The sequence below is a fragment of the Gymnogyps californianus genome, chromosome 7 (assembly GCF_018139145.2).
Source record: "Gymnogyps californianus isolate 813 chromosome 7, ASM1813914v2, whole genome shotgun sequence".
Lineage (NCBI taxonomy): Eukaryota > Metazoa > Chordata > Aves > Accipitriformes > Cathartidae > Gymnogyps > Gymnogyps californianus.
Genome location: NC_059477.1, coordinates 32,924,946 through 32,944,129, shown reverse-complemented (window position 1 = coordinate 32,944,129; position 19,184 = coordinate 32,924,946). Strand labels below are relative to the sequence as shown.

The window sequence follows — 19,184 nt, the reverse complement described above, 5'->3', positions numbered from 1 at the left end:
ACCTTACTGGGGGAATCGCCTCCATTTAAAACGTCATCTGTGTATTGAGATACTGTCACCTCTGGCTCACGTGGGACTTGTTTTGATTCCCTAGCTAAAGCCTGGTGTGACAACGTAGGGCTATGTTTGAACCCTTGGGGTAATTGGGTAGAAGCAAACTGTATTCTGCCCTAGGTAAAAGTGAATCTGTCTCAATCCTCAGGTTGCAATGGGACCATGGAAAACATATCTTTTATGTCCAAGGCAGCCATCCAAGGCTGGGCTGCTTGCTCTATAGAAAAAATAAGATTTGTAATAGAGGGGACAGCAGCATGTAAGAGTCCAGTATTTTCATTTAATTTATGACAGTCTACCATCAAACACCAGGTGCTGTTAGACTTATGGACAGGCCATATGGGGGAGTTATATGGTGAATGAGTTTTCTGAATAATACCCCCTTGTCCTAAATCCTGGATGACAGCAGTTATGCCTTGTGAGGCCTCAGGGCTAATACAGTACTGTCATACGTGGGTGAAGGGACTTTTAGGTAACTTGGGTGCTGCCTGTAACAGAAAGGCAAGAGCCTCCTCAGTAGGTATTTTATCAATAGAAATTACAGAGTTCTGGGTCTGAGGGTTTGGCACCTGAGAGCCTAATGGAGTATTAATAGTCTGGGATTTTAATATATCCATACCCAAAATACTTAAGAGCCCTACTGCCTCTATGGGTCTCAGTGTCCTTCCACCAGGCAGAGCCAATTTTATCCTGGCCACAGGGAGCTCTCATCTTTTTCTGGCAATTACTACTATAGAAATCCTTTCTTGAGATTTCTGAATTAACCCAGGGGCATCCTCAGCTTTAATCATTGATATTGAGGCTCCTGTACCCATAAGAAATGAGATGGAGTATTTGCCATTCACTGTTAATGGTATACAAGGGTGCTAATATTAATTCAAAAAATTGTGGACACCTGGGAGGGGTCATTGGGACTCCCTGGGCTGACAGCGGGAGCTCCTCTATTCGTTTTTGGGCAGTGTGGCTGGGGGAGCGGACAGAACAAGGTTGTCCAGGATGGGGGAAGCAGAGGGACTAACACTGCCCGGTCCCTTCCCTAACCCCGGGCTGCTGGTGCTGCCCCCATCGCGCTTGTCCCACAGTCTCTGCAAGACGAACATGGGCATCCCCTCTAACCGGCCTCCTGTGAATCCTATTCCTCGCAGGAGATCCCATGAATGTCTCCATTCCAGAGCACGCTCCTGTTTGCCAGGGGGTCGCTTTGTGTCAGATCGATTAATTTCAGCATTTCGAGCATTTTGTCCCTTACTCTTATTACTCTGACCTCGCTCTGTCATCTGGATGACCCTGACTTGACCTTCCCTTTTACAGACTATTGTTCTGGGGGTGCTTCCCTGTCCTTGTCGCCTCCCCATAAGGGCTGTCCAAATTTGCAGCCCTTGGGCCATTATGGTGTTCCAGTCCCAGGTTTCATGGTGTAACATTAAGGCCAGTTTTTTTGGCCCCCCGGGTGCTGCATTTTGCATGAGTTTTAGTTTCCCTGCTGCTGTTGCTGGCATGGCCATCATGTCCCAGGGTATCACCCCTTGTCCCTTAAGGACATCCTGAGCAGCCAGTCTCATCATCGAGCCAGAAAACCCATGAAGAGTGCTCCAGGGAGGGGGAGGGAGGTATCCCCACAGTCCCAGCATTTTTCTAACAGCATGTATTATCGACGACAACAGGGAGAAGGTATTCACTCCGGCCCTTGTATTGGGATTTGGGAGAAATATTTTTCCTCCCAGGAATATTTGTCTGGCCTCAGTCTGATTAAGGATCATGGTTCCAGTCCCCAGCTGGCAGCACCACACCGCCCATCCCACCCAGTCCTCACGGGGCTTTTTGCCGTACTGTAAGGACATCTGCCTTAGCTGTTCTGTGTTAAAATTCGCAGCGGTCATCGTGACCCCAGGCGGCGGGGGAGCACCTTCCTCTCCAGCAGGAGCCGGGAGTTGTACCAGGGAGTTTTAATGCTAGGGTACAAGGAGGCTGCGTTATCTGGACAATGCTCGGGTAACGAAGCGGGGGTGGAAGACCCACTGCCAGAGTCAAAGCCCTCCTCCTCATTATCCATTTTCAGCATGTGTATCTTGTCAGTGATCTCGGTCTCTGAGACCAGGCATATAGGCTCTTGCTCTAGCTGTCGTATAGCCAGAGGTCTGAAGTTCATTTCTAATTCTCTAAGTAACTGGTTCGTAACAAAACTACGGGACTCAAAGGCAACTGCTCGTGATTCTGCATCCTTAGCTCGCTGCAAAGCTTCCAGTTCCTGCCTAGCAGTGTTAAACAAAGCACCCGTGGCTGCCAACGCCTCTGTGAGAAGCCCGATGAAGGCCCCTTGCTGTCCTCTGCTTTGCATTTATGACTGTCCTGCCACTTCTGAAACTCTGCTCGCAGCATTTCCCAATTCAACCAATTCTCAGACACCCAATCCCTGTTCCACCGAGGGGTTTTCCACCTCTTAGCCTCTTGCCATTTTTGCTGCTCTTCTACTGCCTTCTCCCAAGCATCCATGACCTGTGTATCACAGAACCTCACTCCTGACACCAATTAATCCCACAACCCAGAAGTGTTACCTGGCCTGCGGGTGTGCAAAGATTGCAACCGTTTGCAGGTTTGCAGGACTCCGTCATGCACAAAGACACAGAGGATTTATCACCTATGTTCTTTACTTCATTACAGTTTACTACTATCAAGGCAAGTATAGTTACGATTGGCAAAACAATTATATCTATACTACAAGTTACTACAAGTTACTGTCAGAAAGCAAACTTATATTTCCACAGCAGCAGCAATCAATATTAGCAGCAAGTCTATATTTCAATATTACAAGTTACTGCAGAATTACCACTAGTAAAGCAGCAAATACACTTATCAGTAATTACTTACATGCAGGCCTTTATATATATACACATATTAAAAAATGTTACCGGTACCAAGTGCTCATCAAACCGATCCCAGCAGCAGGGCCAGTCAAACCCATCCCAGAAGCGGGGCCAGTTGACAACAGATGAAGCCTCACTTGGACGATGATCCGCATCATGCAGCCTGGAGTCAGCCCGGCATCCCTGGCGAGGGTCCGCTCTGCCGAAGAAATCTCATGGGGAAAAGGGGTTCATATGCAGGAAAGAGGCTCCATTTCGGATAAAAAGTAAGTCCTTTTTATATCACAGAGACATAAAGGGGCGTAGGACACCACCACCCGGAGCAGCCAATAGATGCTGCTAATTTCTATTTTTCACCTGGCACAGCCAATAAATGATGATGTTTTCTATTCTCTCAGACCAATTTTTGTTTTATCAGACTGTTTTTCTGTTCTGTGAGTTAGAACAGCCAATGGCAGTTATCACCGCTTACTTTCTCAGGATGTTTTCCCCCTTCTCCAGACTTTTTTTTCACCATTCCAGATGATAAGTTGCTATTACAGTTCCTTGTTTTTGCACTTATCAATGGTATCTTGGGATGCCTTTGGTTTCTCGGTATCCAGCTGCACTTCAAAGATGCCAGGTGTGCTCCTCAAGGATGCTTCTGGTTCCCAGGCCTGGTTCCCAGGCTGGCAGGCATTTTCTCTGTCGGTATTTGAGCAGACATCTTCTTCTGTTCAATATTTTCCCCTTTATAACCAGGTCGCCTTTATGGCTGCTCCCATCATCAGCCTAAAATGATACCTCTCAGCAAAGCAGAAATGATCAGCTGCAGGGAACACTGCAGAATTTCCCCGTCTAAGTAGTCCTGTTTGTGAAAGTTACTTTTGTATAGCTACTATTAGTTGTTCAGGAACAGATCAAAAGTGACTGCACTAGCTTAGTTTCTCCTCCTGCAATACCTATTTGGGCTAAACACAACCTATGGCATACCATCACGCTTCTGCTCAGGAGACCACGCTATAAGCAAGAACTTTGCAGTTACAGCCTAGCTCAGGCTTCCTCCTGTTCTCCATTCTGGCCAGCCTCCACCTACAACCCTGCACTTTCACAGCCTGAGTGTGGACAGCATCAGCTTATAAGAAAAAGTTCAGAGGAGGACGTGGGTCATGCAGAAACAGAGAACCAAGACTGAGGACAAAGTCAACCCAGACACGCAGGCAGGGTCACCGCTCCCAGCCTGCAAACGCCTGCTGAAAGAGCCAGAGGAAGACCTGAAGCAGGAGCAGGCACCAGGCTGAGTTTTAATTTGCTGCAGCATTCGAACAAGCAAGCTGTACTTGTCACTGTGCTACACAGCGACCGAGAACCAACAGAATGATTACAAACAAATGAAACATCCAGCCTGTCTAGCCCACAGTCCAGTTACAAGCCTTCCAAAACAGACCATTTCCCTCAGACAGTGACCTCCAAAACTCAGATCTGGAAACAAACCTCCTCTGGGTGTTTCACATTCCTTTGGTCCTGTTCCCTAAATGCAATGTTTGTGTCGCTTGCTAAAAAAATCCACAGCAACAGGCTTTCCACGTAAATTTAAAGGGAAGTGATTCAGTTATTTTTCTTGGATTAAGTCTTAAATAAATTTTCATAGAATAGGCTACGGAAACTATAATATGTCAATTATTGGTTAATAAAGCAATGCTGATACTGTGACATACAAATCATACTTTTAAGGACAAAAATTTTAACTCGGCTGGTTTTAATTTGGTGCTGTGTTTATCAAGATTTTGCAAGAATTTTAAGTCCAAGTCAAGCACTGTACTTAAGCAGTTACACCGATTAAAGTGCCCAGGCTGGGTTCTCTTGACACAGCACTCCTCATGCTAGACAGAGATACCCACAACCTCGGAGAGATAGAGTGAACTTTACATACAAATATCAAAAGCTACGTAACAATTCCTTAATGGTTCCAGCCTGTGCTGGTCTCTCACACAGTCCCCCCTATGCTGCTCAGAATTAGCTGCAAGTCAGGCTTCTTTCTGCTTCAAGCACTGACAACGCTTGAACAGTCTTATTTCACTATGAAAAGTGTGATATCCTTTCATTCTGTTACAAACCATACTCCAGAGTGGATTAAGGATCACAATTTCATATAAACACCCACTTGCCAGATAATATAAATCATGTGATAACCCAGTAATTTAAATATAGCTTTATGCCTCTACCCTAGACTCAATCAGATCAGAGAATGAAGTGCAAGACTTTCAGATTCATATATTATGATGCAAATGAGTTTTGTAAATTGTGACCTAGTTCCCATGTTAGGAACAGTTGGGACCAACAGCAGGAACTATGCGATGAATGTGAGCAGCGGGGGCAAGCAAGGAAATTAACATTTGTTCTTAATTTGAAATGGATTTTTAATCACTTTCAGGTGCCTCAAAGAAAGTGCACACACTTGTTTACCATAATCATTCTGACAGAAGAATGCATATAGGAGGTAACACATTTTTGTTTTACTAATTGAAATGTTTGCAACATTGGTGTCAAACGAAGCACCAGAATACAGCTCTTTCTGGATGATTTACTGAGCGCACAATGAAAGACTGTGAAATGAAGTCTTCCCATCGATCTGTTCCTCAGAACTTGTTTTGTAAAGAAAATGAATTGCACATATCCTCTAAAAGTGACTGGATGTTAAATTACATCCATCTCTCCAAATCCAGTTGCTATTTTTTCAGCTAGAGGCCTGATAAACTAGCTCTCCAAGAAGCCTGCTCAGGGATTTAGCTGCATGGATGAAACCACCCGCTTAATGCAATTCAGCATAGTTAGTGGAAAATACTTAACTCACAAAATTCTGCTTGCACTGTAACAGCGAGCCTACAACATACAGCACTGAACTCCAGCCTGAGGCAGCTTTCTGGTAAACTCTACTGTTTTAAATGAGGGCATCATCAAGGGTGTAACGTTGAAAACCAGACAGGTTTTCATCCTAAGCATATCTAGAGTTGGTATCATCATCGGTAACCATTAGCTGTAAAAGAGCTAGGGCGTCAACTCTCCTGAAAAATAGAGTCTCGGCCCCCTCTGGTGGAAAAAGTAGTTTTCTGCAAAACAGTTTTAAGTAAGAGTCCTGTTTCTGCTACAGGCCTCAAGGCCATGAGATAATTAAGAGACAGTAAACAAATCCCAAATCCTCCATTCACTTCAAATGACTGGAACTTCTTAGAAGTTGATATGAAATATCACGACTCACAGACTGTTGCAGGGTGGCTGCACAAGACAAAACACACTCACCAAGTTCCAGCTGTGAAAGGTGGCCAAGAGAGCCTCCACCTTCCCTGGATGGAGTTCTCCAGATGTAAATTGTGATACATAAGATGACTATTGAAACAAACGGTAGCCCCGAGGAAAACAAAACACACACACAGAGTAAGGTCTTATATTCTCTCCACTGTAACCAACTCCTAAGCCCCACAAGCAGCCCCGTCATCAAGGGGAATGGAAGCACACTTCCAGGGCATGTGGAGCGTGCAAGGGTAAAATCATCACCAACATGCCCAGACAGCAACGAAGTCTTGCAGTTATATGTTTCTGAAGTCTGACTGCCAGCAGAGCACAATGTCAGAAATACAAGAAGCATAAGGCAAAGCCCTCAGATCTAAGCCTGAGTCCCTTGGTCTTAGACACTCTGCATAGACTAATCCAACAAACAATCAACAAAACCTCTCCTTTTGAACGTCAGCATAACTCCAATCTCCTATTTTGAAAGGCTTAGCGAAGAGTCCAGTACTAATGCCAAAAAACTCTTCTCATTAGATATAGTTGTTCCTAGTCTACAGCTAAGTGCATTAACAAAGGGACTCAGCTTTCTCTGTGTGCTTTGCATCAGCACAGCAACAGTCTAGAACAGCATCACCATTCATCTTCGCCTTCTCGACAGCAATGAAAATTCAAGCCGATTTCCACTACACATACACTAGATATATTTAAGGTTATTCCATCCTTTCTAATCAAAGCCAATCATACAAGGTATTTCTACTTCCCCTTATTCATCACGAAGAGTAGAAAGTAATTCCTGGAAGTATTCCAGCTAGTCACAAAAAGTCAGTAAACAAAGTACATTTCTGTTTCTCATTAGAGGAATCAACAGCTCCACTGTAATTAAGCACACAACAACTAGTTGCTCTGAGAAATTCTTTGTAGCTCCTGTAAACAGAATCATGAGTAATTCCTGCAGTCACAAACACACTAGAATGACTTTACAATACTGGGGTGCTGAAAACAGTATTTCACACTGCCACAGAAGGAAGACTTATAGATCCAATGAAAGGAAAACAGTAGCAAAAAAGTATTTATTAAACAACACATTCAATTTCACAGTGTGGGATTAAGACCCATAGTCGCTCCTTGGAAACAGCAGAGCTGAGTAATCCTGTGAGAGGGGCAGCAGGCCAGGTCTGCAGGTGAAGTTTATTAAGAACAGTAAAATACTGTTTCCACAGCCAAAAGGAATTTGAGGGTGGGGAAAAGAAACAAAAGCAACAACAGCCAACCAAATACCCTTGGAGTGTTTCGTGCAACATTTTCAGCAGAGAAAAGCTATTAAGGCTAAAAACTACACATGAAGTTTTTGTTTCACATATTCAAATATTAAAAAACAATGATGGCATGTACAACTTGATTTCCGTGTGTGCGATTAAAAATAATTTAGTTAGTAACAGACTTTTCACCAAAAGGGCAGTTTTCTACTGGCTGAAGTGTCTACGTATTTAACTGGAAGTCTCTCGATGATTGCAGCTCCATCAGCTTTGCTTATTGACTAGGAAAATGGCCTGCTTTCAGTCTTCTGCACAAATACCAAGTCTGCTTACGTAGCTCTCCCAAGCTGCCTTCCTGTACTTCTCTGCTTCTTGAAGACGGTCTGAAGCTGACAAGATGCCACGTCCCACAATAATGATATCTGAACCTTTTTCGCTAATAACTTCCTTAGGGCTTAGGTACTTCTGTCCAAGGTTATCACCTGAAATAGAGACACCATTTTTTTTTAGTTTGTACAAAACTGTATCTACTAAAAAGCTTCAAAGAGGTGCTGGAACAGAGAACAGGTATGCTGTTCCAGCTCTCACCCTAAAAATCCACAAACATAGCTAGAAACCGTGTCTCCAACTAACGACCTCCTTATTACACAGATCAAATTTGATCAAGAGCGCCCTCCTTCTTCATGATTTACCAATCACAATAGATGGAACAGTTACACAAAGAAGCACCAATCAGGATCACTGAAATAAGCCTTAGCCTTCTTAAAACAGGCAAAACCCCCAAACATTCACGTAAAAGCTTGTGATTTCACTTCAGGTTTGATAAGAATTAAGTATTGCAGAGAAACACATCTGCCCTACCTGGTTCAGTGATAACCTGTTTAGTCAGTATTAGACTTCCAATTCATTGATACTGCATTTACATCAGTATCAACAGTGTTACAGTTAGACTTCTGTATTTGTTAAAAATCTTTTTTTCTACTCCTACTGAGTAGTTGTACATCTAACCTAACACCTATCTGAAGACATTTCACATGTTTTAAGGACTGTGCTTTATGGCACACGAACAAAGCTGTGTAACCTGCTAGTTGCCTTTCAGAGCTCCCAGGAAAGGGATCAGCATACTCAGAAATACAGAAGGCAGCCCACAAAGGCAAACACAGACTCCTCCCACCAGAGAATCAGCAACCAAACCCTCTTCAGAAGTCACTTTTTCACTGAAGGCTAGATCACTTACTGTATTTACAAAGAGACTATAAATATTTCAGAAAAAGTTACCTCCAGTTTGCAGCTGCACCCCTGGAGTTAAGTGAAGAAATTCTGGTTTATTACTAACTCTAGATCCAGATATGAATCCAAAAACGAAATCCGAGTTCTCATCAGCCATCTGTACCTGAAGATCAGTAAACAGTTACAAGTGAGATACCTAAAATTAAGCTTGACTAGCAATCTGTTTCTCATCCACCCTTTGACACATCAAGCTGTGCAAGGCAGGGGTATGAAACACCTGTTCTTGCTTTGCCAATATAAAGTCACCCAGAGCTGACCCACCCCTCACTGATCTTCCTGCATTTGCAGCCAGGAACGTGAATGTTATGTTTCCTTCTACGTTATAAATAATACAATGAATGAATTTAAACTACTTAGAAATTTATTGCTTAAGGAAGAAAAAAGGGGGGAGGGGGGCTAATAGCAAACTTGGCATGTTTACTAGAATTCACAGTGTGAACTCTGACCACCTCACACGACTAGCCTACAGCTGTAACCTTTAAACACCACACTGTCAGATTCCTGAGTCTCCACAGGAAAAAACCTGTAATAGTTAGAGCTGGAGAGACTTTTGGAAGTGCAAATATTAGAAGCACACAAAACCTCCCTGTCACAACACTTTAGAAGCTTTTAACCCGAAACAAGACTGCCTACTTACCGCAGCTTTTGTGTATTCACCCGTTGCAAGTGACCCCTGGGAACTCATCTCGGCAATCAGAAGACAGCCGCGCTGGAGAGGAAGACCTACTTCCTTCAGACCTTTCACAACTCCAGAGCCTGGAACCACGTGGGCATTAACGATGTCTGACCAGGATGCGATTCTGAACACACCACCTGAGAACATGGATAGGAAGACACAGGCAAAGCATCTTTAGAAACGTATTAAAAAGGAAACATGAGTTAAACAAAAACAAGCTGCACGCTAAATCATTCACATTTTAAAAGACAGTTTTACTACTGAAGCTTGACAGTTACAAGTTCAGTCTCATCAGACAGTTCTGGCAGCTGCCTAACCACAAAGTGTAATCTCTCAGTTTTACTTTTCACAAACACTTCTTAGTATCTCACTGTTAATATTCACAGAGACATTTATGGTAACCTAGAAATCCAGTCACAGGTGCTACCTTTCAATACAGTATGCAGATCATACGGGACATATGCATCAGAAAAAGACAAAAACGCTTCTACAGTTGCAGATGCAATATCAAATGAAAGCCGTAACAAGCACACAAGCTTACAATAGCAGGCTGCCTTAAGAAGCCATGCTGTGTTTTCTCACAGCAAACAACTACTCAGAAATACTTACTGAGCACAACCATAGATTCATAAAAAGGTTTAGGTTGGAAGGGACCTCTGGAGGTCATACTCTCTCAGCAGGGTTAACTTCAAAGCTAGATCAGGTTGCTCAGGGCCTTGTCCCCTTGAGTCATCTCCAAGGGTGGAGATTCCACAATCTCTCCTGGCAACCTGTGCCAGCACTGCAGTTACACACACTGGCAGCAAAGTTACCGTAAATCGAGGCTGGTGATAATCACCTTCATATTGATGTTTCACTGTGTTTCCAATGTCTGCAAATTTCCTGTCTTCAAAAATCAAGAATTCATGTCGATCTGCGAGTGTTCTCAACTCCTTTACTACCTCTTGGGTGAAATCATTCAGGATGTCTATATGAGTCTTCAGGATACAAATGCTGGGGCCCAGGATGGCAGCTAACTGCAGCAGCTCTTTGGAGCTGGTGACATCAGCAGAAAGGCACAAGTTTGTTTGCTTCTTTTCCATGAGTGCGAGAAGCCTGGCTGCAATAGGATGTACCCCCGGCAGCTCGGCACGAGCGCTGAAGCTCAGCTCTTTACACAGTCTCTTCATGGGAGCGGGGCCATTCTGAGCCACTGGCTCAAACATATTTCCCTGAATGAATTTCTTCACCTTTTCAACCATCTCAACAGCCACTTCTCCCTGCTGTTGGAGAATCTCCAACACCCCGGACAATGTGCACACAGAGTGCAGGCGAATTCCACGTTCCTCTAACCTGGCCTTCCCGCCCTGCTCCCTGTCCAACAGCACTACGGCATCCGTGACTTTTAATCCTTCTTTCTGAAGAACTTCTGCAGTTTCCAGTACACTAGATCCACTAGTTACCACATCTTCAATGATCAAGCACGTTTCTCCTGGATTAATGGTGCCTTCTACCAGCCGCTTAGTACCTTAAAAATAAAAGGCAAACACTTCACTAAATGAAGACAGTTTAAAAGACCCCCAAAAAACTTAAAGTATCAAAACTTTAACTTGCTATGCTAATGTAAAGATCATATTTGTTCCACATACAAGCATATGCTGCAGCATATCCTGAAGTCCAATGGAATTGGACTTCAAGAGAATAGGAATTTCATATTCACTGTCAGTATGGAGAGGTAATTTGTTTAGTTATTACCTGATACCAGTTATCACAGTTCTTACCACAGCTCAGTCACTGACTTGTAATTGAGTTCATAAAGACTGTTACTTCTCCAAGTTAATAAAATACTTCTTTATGTTTCCACAAGTGATGTTGCGTTAACAAAACTGACATATTGTTAACTGCACAAATTTAAATCTTTGGATAAGATGACTACAGAAGTTTATTATTGCCATGAATTGAATGCTCAGAATTACAAAATTATTTTCTCCAGTTATTTAAAACGTCTTTAAAGCAGCCAAGTTATTGGTACTCTTCAGCATATTTCCTATTTTCCACAAGCAGTATTCTGTACTTAATATGCCTGTTAGAACAATTAGAAGGAGTAAAGCCCCAAATGCCTTTGCCCTAACCCACAAGAGGCACACGTCCATGAAAGGCCTCCCGGGGGACAACGACAAAGGATGCCTAGCTTTCCCAGGAAGCAGCAAGCAGCAGGAGAACATTATGCAGCAAGTGCGCTGCTCAGACCATGACAGCCTATAGAACAAGTGTGTGTACAGCTTTGCAATCCATGTGACACCAGAAACCTTGTGCCAGGCAGTTAATTGCTGTCACAATTGACTTGTCCTTCACAAGAAGAAACAGCAAACGTTTTCATGTCTGGCACACTGACTCACATAGGAGGAACATTTAGTTTTGACAAGCATACTTTCTAATTAAATACTGTTGGAAGAGTACAGCTCTTATCACATGTAGAAATCCAGTTGCTACAGTAGGTTAACACTTCAGTCTTCTCTCCCCCTTATCAAAATCAAATAAATGGTTCATTGGGCAGAGAACTGACTGCTTCTCACGTGGTCCAACCTGTCTGCTGATTACAGGACTATAGGATATAAAAGAAAAAGGGGTTTGAGAGGTAAATGAAGAAGAGACAAGAAAGGTTCCTCTTGGAGTCAATATGCAAAAAGTTCTGTTTGGGGGTGAAATGTGGCACTGCTCTCAGTGTATCAGAGAAACTGAGTTATAAATCTTGGTTTCTGGAAGAGGCCAGTAACCCAGAACCATGGTAAGGGTGCCAAGGAAAAAAAGACACTGCCAAAGAAAACAAACACACCCCCCCCCCCCCAAATAAAAACAAAGAAACAAAAAACCCCCTCAAGAGTCTCCACACATACTACAGCAGGATTCAAGCTGTAGCCTAATCAGCAACCAGCTGGGAGAGCCTGATCAGGTTGGGATGCTGTGGGAGGTATGTTTTAGGGGGGAAAGGGGCTGCTTTTTTAATTGGAGTGGTAACCTTAAAAGTGGAATGGAGATGCTGCACATTACAAAAGAACTACAAATATCTAAAGTAATTTCCCAAATAGGACCACAAGTAGACACAAATTCTTGATTTGAAAGTTTTACCATAGTCTTTTGCTTCCTTCCTCCGTATAAGCATTGGAATCTGATTTTCTGAGCAGATAATTGTGGCCAGCGGCAGTGCTGTGTAAGGAACGCCGCACACACAGTCATACTCGAGACCAGCATCTTTGGCTGCTTGAAAGAGAAGATCTGCAACCTGAAAAGGAAAACCAAACATTTTTTAACAGTCAGACTGGTGTGAATGCGACTAAACAAACGTATTACCAAGGGAAGCAACGCAAACGCACGAAAAACCTCTCTCCTTCACACGACCCGACAGCCGCTGTCCCCACAGCGAGCCGACAGCCCGACGTCCGTACCCAGCCGGCTCCTGGCCAGCAGAGCACGACCCCAGCCCCGGAAGGGCTCTCCGCAGAGGCCCCACCAGCGCTCCCGGGCCCCCTCCCCTCCTTTAGCTAACAGAGACCCTTTACCCCGCAAGAGGCGCGGAGACACCCGAGACCTCAGGGGTGCCGGCACGGACAAGCGCCGCCCGGCACTCCGGGCAGGACCCTCGCCCCCCACAGCGGCTGCCGCTCGGCCCCGGCCACGGCCCGGGGGCGCCCCCCCGGCCCCGCACCTGGCGGAGGAGGAGCGGGTGGGAGACGAGGCCGCGCAGGTCGATGTAGACGGGGGAGGCCCGGCCGCTCTTGAGCACGAAGTCGCCGAAGCGCAGGGCGCCGGCCTCGCGCAGCGCCGCCGCCGCCGCCACGCGCCCCACCGCCGCCATCCCCCAGTACGCCACCCCGGCGCCGGGAGATGACGGCGCAGCGCGGCGCCGGGAGGGGGCGGTGCGCGCTGTGCGCATGCACGGAGAGGGCCGCAGCCCGTGGAGGGGAGCGCGGTGTCGGGGGACAGCGCGGCCCCGGCGGGAGCGGTCCCCGAGGGGCCCGGCCCCACGCGATCCGGGGCCCACGCGATCCCGGGCCCCCCTTCCCGCGCTCCCCTTGCCGCGCTGTGGGGCCCAGCCCCGCACGGCAGAGGGCCCCGATCCCCCGCGCCCAGCTCCCCACGGCGTGAGGCCCAGCCCGCGCCATCCCGGGCCCGGCCCCTCACGATCCCGGCCCCACACGACAGGGAACCCTTCTGCTGGAGGTGCGTCCAGGGTCTGCCCGTCCCCCCGGGCAACACCCGCCCTTTCCGCAGGGAAGCAGAAGCCGCTGCTGCAGGGAGGGTTTGATGTGACCGAGACTTTCTCTCTGCTTCGGCTCTCGGACTGACTCCCAAAAGGCTGCGTGGTGTCCGACTTGATGCATGCAAGGCTAAGAGTTGGCTGGAGTGATAGTCCCCTGCTCTGGTTTCCTGTGAACGTCCCTCTGGAAAAGATGAGCTGAATAAAGCGATCGGCAAGCTCTGAGTCTTCAAGGCCTCAGAAAGATTGCCGTATGTGTGAAATAAGACTGACCCGGTCTTCTCTGAACAATTGTATTTAATCAAAAAAGCCCAGAAACTGAATCATTAGTATACTCTATTTATAGGAATGCAAGGACAGAAGATGTACAGTTTGAAGCTACATCTGTAGATGATCATATATACTGCAGTATAGTAATAACAACATGGGACAGCAAGTAATCACCTCACAACAGTACACATGAGTGATTAGACTTACAAAGGAAATATTTACAAACTTACCTTTACAAAACAACATTGTGTGCATACAAAATGAAATTCGCAATAAAACTGAAGATACATTTAAGGCAGACCAGCAATACACTGAAATAATTAAGGCTGTGGAATTACTTTGCACCTTGAAAATGCTGAGCTGTTAGCAATACTGTTTCTTTTTTCCTCCTTCATTGATGGTTGCAAAGATTGAAAAGCATCAATATATTCCAACTGTTTGCTCTTATCTCAGTGAATAAGTCTGAGATTTGATTTTTTTTGCACTTTCTATTGCATTTGCCTTCCAAAAGTTATCAGCAAATTGACCTCAGTGGCAGAGCAATGCTGAACAGTTTGGTAGAAAGAGAAGTAAAAGCACCAGCATCAGAAGTTGGAGATGAAGGTGAAATATGGCTTGAGCAGAGAGGATGTTGGTTTTTCACTAGCTTCATAATAACGACTACAGTTACAGCGAATATTCAGCATCCTGACGCTATGGTAACACCACTATACAAATCCCAGAACGAGAATTCATCACTTGATGGCAGTGTGCAGTCAGCCTAGTAAAATGGGATTTTATTTTGTTTCCTTGGGAAAGCACCATTTTCTGATGGGACATGAAAGAATGAGCTGGAAAATAAATCCAAGCCCTGTGTTAGAGGAGAATCTACCTCTGCGGTGAAAGGAACAGAAACAAAACCAGGTGGTTAGCCCCTGCGTGTGTTAATTATCTGTTAGACCTTTGTATATACAGACTAGCCTTTACATCTGTCTGTGAAGTTTATATTATCCCAGGTCACTTGATGCAGTCCCCTCATTGCAAGGGTATTAAAATATGGTTATATATAGTCAGGTCATAATGTGCAGTTCTGCATTTAGCCTTTATTCACGGTATTTGTAACAAAGGCCTAATAGCATTGTCAGAAATGCTAATGGACTCCGTTGAAGCCACAGAACTTGTACAGGTCAGTTGAGGGCACAGACTTTGTCTCAGCACTAACTTAGTTTAAAAGTAAAATCCTTTTAAAGATAAATGTTACTGAAAAAAATTAAAAAGGCAGTAAGACTAAACAGGACTTGTTGGTACAAGTAGGAAGAGAGAAATTTTATAAATTTTAAAGCCTGGATTGCTTTAAAATATTAAAGTCTAAAACCCTGGACTGGATGTGTGTCATCCCTGTAGTAACATGCGTAGTGGGTTTGGCAGCTTGGTGGAGATGTGGGGATCACCCACAGGGCAGCAAGTGCTTCAGATGGCTGATGGGAGCTGACGGTGTTACATGGGCAATGAGATTTCCCGTTCAATGGCTACGAGTGAAACCGCCTGGCCCGGCTGCCTCCAAGCGGAGCAGAGAGAGAGAGGCGAGTTAGTTTCTTGTTGCCACACACGTTCATTAAATGTAGCCATCTTAAATAACGAGCACCGCAAGTCACTGTGCCCTCCGGGCTCTGTCTTGCTGATTCCCTTGCTGCTGTCTTCCTGCAGGCCTGTCACCCAGCCCAGCGCCGGGGGACACTGTGAGCAAGTGTACTTTGATGTCACTGCAGGTAAGAGCACCGTGAGGACGTCTGGAGACGGTGGCTGTCTGCGTAGTGCCAGTCTGCACCGAGCTTGTGGTGCTCTGTTGCCAGTACTACTGTTGGTCATTCTAGCTGGTCTGAAGCTGCCACAGAAGCTACAGGATACAGCTACCATCACACCTTCACTCAGCCGTCTTGGGAATACCCTGAGTGGTAAAGCTGCAGGTGGAAATCTTCCCCTCGAAGTCAGCTGCTCTCTGGGGAGCTTTGTAAAGGCCTAACGGAGCTTTATGAGAAACTGTGTTTCCCCGTGTTTGTTACAGGCAATATTTCATGCACAAAAAAATCCAGTAGTTGCAGAATGCTGCAAAGGGGGTTGGCTGTGGTGCAAAGGGGGTTGGCTGTAGTGCTTCTCACCCAGTGGGCCCACTCCAGGCCTACTTAGTGAGATTCTGTAATCTCTTTACAACAGAGTTACAGTTTACAACAGTTACAGGACCTGTTGGATCTGCAGAGAGGCCACAGGTTGGTGAAAAAGACCTCGAGAGAGCAAGGTCAGAATACTTCCTCTGTATTTATCATATGGCAGCATTTCGAATCAACTTGATATTGTTCAGGCAACAGAAATCTTTGAGATAAAATGCAAGAATGGTTAATAATCACAAATGTATCTGGAAGTACTAACAGGTGCAAGTTTTCCTGAATGTGCTGTAAAAAGACCGGTACTTGGGAAGAGGAGTTCTCTAACATGAATATGGGAAAAGCAGAACCATAAAGGAAAGCAACCCCATAACATTCAAAATCTTCAGAGTTCAGCACCTCCAGCTCTCCCTTGATGAGGAATCTCTTTTTGAATCTGAGCACCAATACTAAACATGTATCCTCTTTCACTCTTTTGGGGTTTTTTTCTGTTATTTGATAGCAATGAGAGGCTTAAATATTCCCTTAAACAATCTAGCTTTTCCCCCCTGTGCATCCAAAGTGTCTGCTGTTGCAGTTTGAGATGCGAATGCAGGAGGTAGGAAAACAAAATGCTAAGTAACTCCAGATATCATGTGATACATGAGAATTTGTTTGTATTAATGCCAAGCAGAAAGCCTGTGGCTTAAACTGTACCCACAGGCCTAATAAAAGCTGTGGGTTTTATAAACCACACTTCCATAAACATTTTTTTAAGGGCAGCACAATCACAGCACAAAGAGCCAGCTTTGACAAATAGGAAGAAGTACAAACAGTCCTGTAGTGAGAAAGTACCTGAGGCTGGTGCTAATTAAAGACACCCCTTGATGACTGCTGTCTGAAGAAGTTTCGGTTGCTAAGAAATCACATACTTTGCACTCTTGCTGAGGATGGGAGTCTGGTCTTTGTCTAAGAGGTGCTGCTGCGTTGCTTAGAAAATTAGTTGCTGCACTACAGAGGGGAACTGAGAGAGGTTCTAGCTGATCCAGAAGGTTTAGCCTTCTGTGAACACCGTCTCTTTCAAGCCTTTCCACAGCTTCCCCCTCCATTAGATCTCTCTCCATCAGCCACACAGCCTCGTACACCGCTTCTGACTCTGCTCAGGCACCCGGGCTCAGCCTTCTGCCTGTGGCTCCCCAACCTCAAGGTCTGTTCTTGTATTGCATGCATGCAGTGCTGAACATTGGTTTTTTTGCTGTGCCTCCTTTCTTCTCCACTAGCAAAATACCGACCACTCCAGCGTGCTGACAGAGCAAGCACAAAGAGAAGGGCCAGGTCTCCTACCTGCTGTGAAACTGAGCTTGGAGGTGGATCAAAAAAAGGGCTAGCAGAGCCCTGAGAATTTAACAGGACTTGCAGAGTATCTCCACCACCTGCTGGCAGAGACAGCTTTTGCTCCTGAAGACATATTGCAGGCTCACAGTGCAGTTACTTGGATGGTAAATTAAATTTGACTCTTGCCCTTACAAGAGAGTCTATACTGAGCACACATGGTCAGATCAAGCCCTTTTCCTTAGGAAAACCTTTGGTAACAACTGACATTTCCCGTTACAGGCACAGCAACGGCACTCAGCACCGAGACGAAGTCCTCGCATGCCAGGGGGAAAAAAAAAAATCTCTTTGATCGTCACCCTACAAGGCTGTAGAGTTTTATGGTGGGGCAGCAGGATGGGGAAGCCCCAGCTGGGGAGGTGTTTCGACTCCCAGTCCCACTGCTAGAGAGGAAGATTTGGCCAGCCTACGAACTGCTGATTTGTCACTGCAGACTCCCAGCGTTGGTTATACTTGAAGCTGGCTCCGTCACTGTAACATCAATATGATGATGTTGCAACTTGGCTTGCAAGAGAGAAATGTTTTAATTGTGAATATTTTTTATTTTATTACAAATTAGGCTTTGGACATAAAAATATCCTCACGAATGCTTTGGTGATGAGGTGCTAATGGCAGCTGAGAGATATTTACAAGTTTGGAAATGAAACAAATGACATACTTTAAACACTGAAAACGACTTTCAAGCTGTAAGCACAAGGATGAACTCACCACTCCTACTGCACTCTGAAAGGCTTAGATGGACTTTGGGCCAAGCACTTCTGAAGCTAGAAATGGAACAGGATCCTTTATATATATATATTTATATATATGATACAATATATGTATATTGAAAACCTGTGATAGAAAAAATTGTCTTCATCATCATCATCTAGTTTACAGATACTGCAAAAATTGGACACAGCCTTTTCTCAATGCACAGGTTTTGCAAAAGATTTCTGTACAGTGTGTATAAAATGCTCTTAAAAAACCCATCATAGTCCCATTGTGCTTAGTCAAAACCAGCTGTATGCTCCAATGAATTCATTGCCTTAATCATAGCTCCGAAAGGTACTGCATGTTGAGTTGACACAGCAGAAAGCCCAAGGATTAATGGGGGATTTTGGTCTGAGCACTACCATGCAATGAGAGTGTATCTAAGCCACACCACCACGGAAGCTGATCCAGCAGTGACTAGGGCCTGATCTTGCATGTCCTACGCAGGCAAAGTCCCCACTGAAATCATGGCAGACCCGGGCAAAACCCGTCTGTTAACCTGGAGCAGGTTTGCAATGATTTCAGCAAAAACTGACTTCAGTCCAGTTCTGCAGTACATGCTAAGGTCAGCCTAGTCTCACTCCCCCCCACTATCCTACTCCTAATCTCTCATACATTTTGAAATCAGTTCAGCAAGATCAAGAGGATTTCTTATAAGGCTGCCTCACAAAGATTAAGGCAACTGCAATTTTGGCTCTCGTTTCCAGTTGGTATTTGCTTCCCGCAGTCCTTTTTCGGCGGTGGATGTGACAATACCACGTGTCCCAAGAGGAGCCCACCAAGGGGAGGGAGCGGGTACCCGCCGCTGTTACCCCCTTTGCTTTGGTCCCAAGGAACTGGGCGGGTACTGCAACCTCTGCAATGATTTGTACCCTGCAGTTAGGAAAGCCACGTGAATCGCAAACGCTGAATACGGGACTATATACAGACAGATCTGCTTTGCGCCTGCTCGCTGCCTGCGCCTTGCCTCAGGACCAGCAGTGTAGGACCCCAGGGGTGGAGGCA

At 45.2% G+C, this 19,184-nt stretch overlaps 1 protein-coding gene across 1 annotated transcript; it reads right to left on the bottom strand.

The window, feature by feature from the left end:
- Nucleotides 1–7,227: 7,227 nt before the first annotated feature.
- Nucleotides 7,228–13,242, bottom strand: UMPS (uridine monophosphate synthetase). Its single transcript, XM_050900050.1, has 6 exons — nucleotides 13,093–13,242; nucleotides 12,516–12,669; nucleotides 10,246–10,914; nucleotides 9,369–9,544; nucleotides 8,720–8,834; nucleotides 7,228–7,923 (listed from the first exon to the last, which is right to left on the bottom strand). Exons 1-6 carry the CDS (start codon nucleotides 13,240–13,242, stop codon nucleotides 7,742–7,744), a joined length of 1,446 nt encoding a protein of 481 aa, XP_050756007.1. The 3' UTR covers nucleotides 7,228–7,741.
- Between the last annotated feature and the right edge of the window lie 5,942 nt (nucleotides 13,243–19,184).

Bases quoted from the DNA above. Each gene is read 5' to 3' on its own strand.
- UMPS (XM_050900050.1), bottom strand. From the start codon at position 13,242: ATGGCGGCGGTGGGGCGCGTGGCGGCGGCGGCGGCGCTGCGCGAGGCC. The intron at 10,915-12,515 runs GTAAAACTTTCA...TTTATTTTTAAG, and splicing joins GAAGGAAGCAAAAGACTATG to GTACTAAGCGGCTGGTAGAA. The intron at 8,835-9,368 runs GTAAGTAGGCAG...ACTGATCTTCAG, and splicing joins GTGAATACACAAAAGCTGCG to GTACAGATGGCTGATGAGAA.